This window comes from Psittacula echo (genome assembly GCF_963264785.1).
Source record: "Psittacula echo genome assembly, chromosome: 3".
Lineage (NCBI taxonomy): Eukaryota > Metazoa > Chordata > Aves > Psittaciformes > Psittacidae > Psittacula > Psittacula echo.
This window is the reverse complement of record NC_137736.1, coordinates 17,044,627-17,050,713: the sequence shown is the minus strand read 5'-3', so window position 1 is coordinate 17,050,713 and position 6,087 is coordinate 17,044,627. Positions and strand designations below refer to the sequence as shown.

Genomic DNA, 6,087 nt, shown 5'->3' with positions numbered 1-6,087 from the left:
TTGCTTTTTGAATTATAGATAGACATGTATAAAACATTCTTTGTAAACCTCTAATCTTACACTTAACATTTTATGTAAGTAAATTAGGTCCTTACCTAATAGTATTTGTTATGACTATTGTTCTATGACACACTAGTAGGGACATGATAAAAGAAAACTGAAAAAGAAAGCTGCATGACATTTAAACATGTAGAAAACTTGGATTAAGATGATGATTAACATTGTTAAGGCTGTATATTCAAGCACTGTATGTTAAGAGAGCAGTGGATATGAATTTTAGGCAATAAGAAATGTCCTGCTTTACGCATGATACTGTAATTATAGAACGATGATGTCAACAGCTGATTGATGGCATAAACTGGCTGCTTATAGCAGGTATGTGAGTTAATAAAGATAGCAGAAGATGGCAGAAATGAATTCTGAGAAATGATAGCCAGTTTCCTCCAGCAGTCAGCCTGATAAGTAAAACTTCAAGATTCTAGCTCTGCATCTAAATGAAATACTCTTTTTTCTCCTCTGCATTGACTTGGCTGCCTTCTGCATTGATAATGGCTGTGTCGGCATCAGGTGCATCTTCAGCTCCTTTTGCTTCATTTGTTAAATATGTTCCTATAGGAATCAGTACAACAGAAAAAAAGGAAAAAAAATTAGGGTTTTTTTAGCTTTACACTGCATTATAGGAAGTACATTTCTGACAATGCTCCAGTGGCTTCATGATCAGGCAAATACATTTACATGATTTTAGTGTACATCATACAGGTATGTTCAACTTTCTCATTTGTCCGAGAAATATTTATAGCATTGATACTGATAGTACATATTCACAAATTAAGTATATCCATAATAAATTAATGTCATTTTTTAATAAAGATCCAGGTAGTTTTATTAAAAGAACTCGCTCACACATACTATTACAGATATTTTTTATGCTTAGGATATGAACAAAAAGATATGTGAATAGAAAGAATTGTGTACAATAGTCAACCTTCCCTTTGTGAAAAGCATTATTTAAGTTGGCATAAGATGTATAACTTCATTCAGGAAAGTAAAACAAAAAAGACACACTTCTACTGGCTCATTAAAAAATCTCATGTTTCCTTCACACAGTCCAATAAAATTAAAAACATGCTTATATCAGCTATCCATACGATTATCCTATCTAAAATGAGATTTAAAGAGTTAATACCAACACCGTGGAGCAAAAAGCATGGCAGGAATTCTCTGTCGTTCACGGTGACATAAGTTTGCACCTTAGGGAATCAACCAAGTTTTAACAATAGGTCTAAAAGCCATTTGGAGGTTAAATATCATAAATTATAACTAGAACAAAACAGGAACGTAGAGAAGCTTAGTCAGAAGTCAGTGTCACTTCATCCCAGTTATCTCTAATCACAGAATCATAGAATAGTTAGGGTTGGAAAGGACCTTAAGATCATCAAGTTCCAACCCTTCTGCCATGGGCAGGGCCATCTCACACTAAACCATGTCACTCAAGGCTCTGTCCAACCTGGCCCTGAACACCACCAGGGATGGAGCATTCACAGCTTCCCTTGGCAACCCATTCCAGTGCCTCACCACCCTCACAGTAAAGAATTTCTTCCTTATATCCAATCCAAACTTCCCCTGTTTCAGTTTGAACCCATTAGCCCTATGTCCCTAATGAAGAGTCCCTCCCCAGCATCCTTACAGGCCCTCTTCAGATAGTGGAAGGCTGCTATGAGGTCTCCACACAGCCTTCTCTTCTCTAGGCTGAACAGCCCCAACTTTCTCAGCCTGTCTTCATATGAGAGGTGCTCCAGTCCCCTGATCATCCTCGTGGCCCTCCTCTGGACTTGTTCTAACAGTTCCATGACCTTTTATGTTGAGGACACCAGAACTGCACACAATACTCCAAGTGAGGTCTCACGAGAGCAGAGTAGAGGGGCAGGATCACCTCCTTCGACCTGCTGGTCACGATCCTCTTGATGCAGCCCAGGATACGGTTGGCTTTCTGGGCTGCGAGTGCACACTGCTGTCTCATCAACCAACATCCCCAAGTCCTTCTCCACAGGGCTGCTCTGAATCTCTTCTCTGCCCAACCTGTAGCTGTGCCTGGAATTGCTTCAACCCAGGTGTAGGACCTTGCACTTGTCATGGTTAAACTTCGTAAGGTTGGCATCAGCCCACCTCACAAGCGTGTCAAGGTCCCTATGGATGGCATTCCTTCCCTCCAGCGTATCAACTGAACCACACAGCTCGGTGTCATGGGCTAATGGTGGGAGGGATTGAAAATGAAGAGAATAGAACTCTTAAGGTGAAATCTCTGAATACAGCAAAACTTAGCCAAGGAAAGAACCCCTTATTCTTGTGGGATCACTGGTAAAAGAGTTACTGATCTGAAATCTCACCACCAGCTTCTGATATTATCTTTTAAATACATACTTAAAGTATTAGCACAATTTATTAAAATGAAAAATCTTATTCATTCAGTATATATACTTTGCTGAATCATCATACTTAAAACTATGAGATCATATAACTAAGTGTCTAGAGCTCAGGGCCAAAACCAAAGGGCAATCTGACCTCTTAGTCTCTCTAAATCACTGATATATGAGATGACCTTGGGTATGTAATTAGATGTCCTTGCCTTAACCAGTCCACAGGAAAATGGGGTAGAATTCACAAGGACTTCACTTGTGACTGGACTGTGAACTGAACTTTCTCACCTAAATCATTTAGTAGATGAGAGAAGGAGAAAGGGAACAGCACTCCCAGGAGAAATCATGCCTTGCTTCCAAAAGTGACCGAACTTCCACTAAATCTGTCCTACCTTTATGTCTTGCCAGGTATCGACCAAGGAGAATTATAGAACATAGTGTTACAAAGACAACTACTGCCACTATTCCTCCTATAAGAGCATGGTCAGGTCCGGTCTGTCCAGCCAAAGCATTTGGATCTAGAAGGAGAAACAAAAAACAAAAGTTGTCCTACACAGTCAAAAATTGTCAGGAAAATTCACAAAAGCAAATTTTATACTGATCATCCTGAAAATAGGGCATTTCCCTCTTTAATATTCAGCAAGGTTATTCCCACTTTTACTACCAGTATCTTATCAACAACATAGTGCTGCTTGTATTCCCAGATTGTTAAAGCCCTGAGGACATCACAGTTATGAAATTATTATCTTATTCTTCTTTGGCAGAGGTTATTAAATGGGAAAGGTTTCCGGTTTTGTCCTCATCATTTTACAACTGAAAACCTGGCCACAGCTATTTATAGAAGGAAAAACAAGGAACTGAGAATTGGGGATCAGATAGCATCAGCAGAATAGTGTCTGCATAATACATAATTTATAGAATTGATTCTCAGTGGGGAACCCTTATATATTCTCTTCCTCTCATTCCTATCCTATTGCACCAGAAATGAAAAGGCAGATAAAATGTAGCCGTGCTAAGTTGCTCTGCACATGGCTAAGTCTGCATGAATTTGGTCAGATAAAGGTATCAGGCAACCTAAAGATCATCATTCAGTCTCAGGCGTCAGTTTTTGAATTTACTAAGAATACTCGATTAACACCAACGTGAACAAACTGTAATAGACATAACAGTGTATTAGCAGGCTCATTGTACTAGCTCTAGGCACAGTGTAAGGAATAATGCCAGATTCTGTGCTGGTCATTTGCCTGTTCTGTTGCCTGGTGCTTCACAAAAGTTGCAAAGAGACAATCATGGGAAATGGCACTACTTAGAGTGAGTAATTCTTTGGAGCTTCTGAACAATGACCCATCAACCTGTGACTGTTGACTCACCTGCAATATGCAAAAGAAGGTAAAAATTCAATCTAAGGATTATGCCAAGATTTCTATCCTAATGAAAATGCCTCTGCTACAAAGTAACAGTAATTCTCTGAAGACGTTATTAGCATGTACTGTATGTTGCAATCAGTCTCCCTGCTTCAAGGGCATTTCCCTTGTAAAAGCTGTTTATAGTCTACAAATAGGTTGCAAACAACTTCTTTGCTTGGCAAAAGGGAAAGGCAGGAAAAATATTTACACAGAAAAGAGGGCAAGTCTGTAAAGACGATAGAAGGGTCTCTGTTAATGCCAAGGAGGTGTGAGCCCATGATACCATAATTGCATTCTGCTGATCAGCATTATTCTATAACAGTAAGATGTATAGATGTATCTACATGCACATAAAGTGTACATAAATATAACGTTACATAGATGAAATAAAAGAATCATGTTCATGCTGAAATTACACTTTCAGATTTGCTGGAGCACAAATGGTATGGCCACTGTTACAGATACAGTTCTGCTCTTAACAGTCAGTGAATCCATCAGGCATAGCTTTGTCACTTATTGCTGGCTTCCTGAGCTCCCAAATCTTTCTCTTATGGCTGCTAAGAGGACTTTGGGGAAGCTGCCACAACACTTTTGTGGACATGATGGCAAATAGTAGTTATCGGCCTCAAAAAAGCTAGAAATGCCTTATAAAGTCTTATAAAATCAGCTGTGCGTGCTACTCTGCTCTGCCTCCATGAACCTCCTGGTATAGTGCTACTGTTGGTGGTACTACCCTGACTACACAGAATCAGTCCAAGGGGACATCAGCTCTATTTTGGTTATTAAAAATGACCCCCAGTTCTGTGTCCCAGCAGCCTCATTGAGAAAAGTAAGACAGTTGAAGTCTTGTCTCCCCAAAGCAAGAGCCTTTCAGAAGCTGTGCTTTCTGAGAGGAGTAAGGAGGAGGTGATTGCTTGCTCGAGAAAATGGAAGGTGACAGCTTGCTGCAGGATTGTCAGCCTGCATGAACTGTATAGCAAATTCCTCCTTTTGTGGTGCCTGTGTAGCAATGTTGCTGTAAACCTCCTACCCCCCTGCAGCAAAAGGTAGCACCCATTTGGGCACTGAGGAACATCCATGTCCCCAGGTGCTGCATGTGACCTGCAGGAGATGCTCTTTCCCAGCACTGGGCTAGTAGCAGCATGAACACATTTTCCCACTAAAAGCTAACTTCTGATAGTTTACTAGCAGCAAAATTAAAGCATGAAAGGAGATATTTAAAGGGATAATATACTTCCTGATGAAGAGTATAATCCACAGAAGGGTTAGCACAACACTTTATCTAGAGATGCTTTTCGAAAAGCTGATTGCAGTGTACAGCCTTAGCTCAACACTCAGATTTACAATGTATTTCCTTGGTGAGCTTTAATAAACAGTATAGATAAAAATCCTCACAATACACTGAGATGACTATGCCTCTGTGCTTTCATCCTCGGGTGATTTCCTATATATAGGTACTCCTCCTCTGACATATCTGATGTGACTACATGAAATGACCTAAAGCCAGCATAAATATAAGGTTCCCACCTATCAGTGTGGATTGATGAGACTCTACTGCTGCTATAGGTTAAAACTTTTAACTTTCAAGTTAATTTATGTATTCACTGGAAAGCAAAGGAAGTATCATGTTTCTGCCATAATCTTCTAACACTGGCATCAAAGCCAGATTAGATTAGTAAGTATCACTAGAAAAGTTTGTCCGTAAAAACACTTGTACATTACAACATTTCCATTATATTACCAGCTAAAAATTTATTTGTTAGAAAGGAAAGGAAGGAGAGTAAGGAAGAGATGGAAAGAAAGGAAATAAAGAAGGAACCTCAAAAGTGGCCAATATTTCCTTGGGGAATGAGCATTCTTTCATCTCAAAATGAGAATCTGTACAACATAAACAATATTCTGAACTGGAAGTGCATCTCATAGAAATAGTGTCCTCATAGAAAAATGATGGTAGCATTAAATATAAATAGGCTCCACATTATGCATACAGAGAAACGCACTATACTTTCGCCTTGCATGAAATGACCTAAGCCCCGTGAGTGAATTATAGATCTGGGGCTATCTATCATCATATAAATAATTACTATATCAAAATGTGCCTGAATAGTATCTGAAAAATAGAAACAAAGGGGTTAGGAAACCATGCCATTTTGTATCTTAGGTATTTATACAGTGAGCATGTATAACTGTCCAAGTGTTCCATGCATTTCTATTAACAACTCCCATTAAAGTTCCTGAAAATGATAACTGTGTACATGGGCACT

At 39.2% G+C, this 6,087-nt stretch overlaps 1 protein-coding gene across 2 annotated transcripts in view; it reads right to left on the bottom strand.

Moving 5' to 3' along the window:
* Window positions 1–490: 490 nt before the first annotated feature.
* CADM2 (cell adhesion molecule 2) overlaps window positions 491–6,087 on the bottom strand; it is a gene marked incomplete at both ends in the record, with an annotated part of 618,340 nt that continues 612,743 nt past the window's right edge. For both annotated transcript variants that reach the window (XM_080612961.1, XM_080612962.1), the window contains 2 exons: window positions 491–609; window positions 2,810–2,935. In XM_080612961.1, coding sequence (XP_080469087.1) covers window positions 491–609; window positions 2,810–2,935 — 245 coding nt within the window. The remainder of the gene's footprint in view (window positions 610–2,809; window positions 2,936–6,087) is intronic.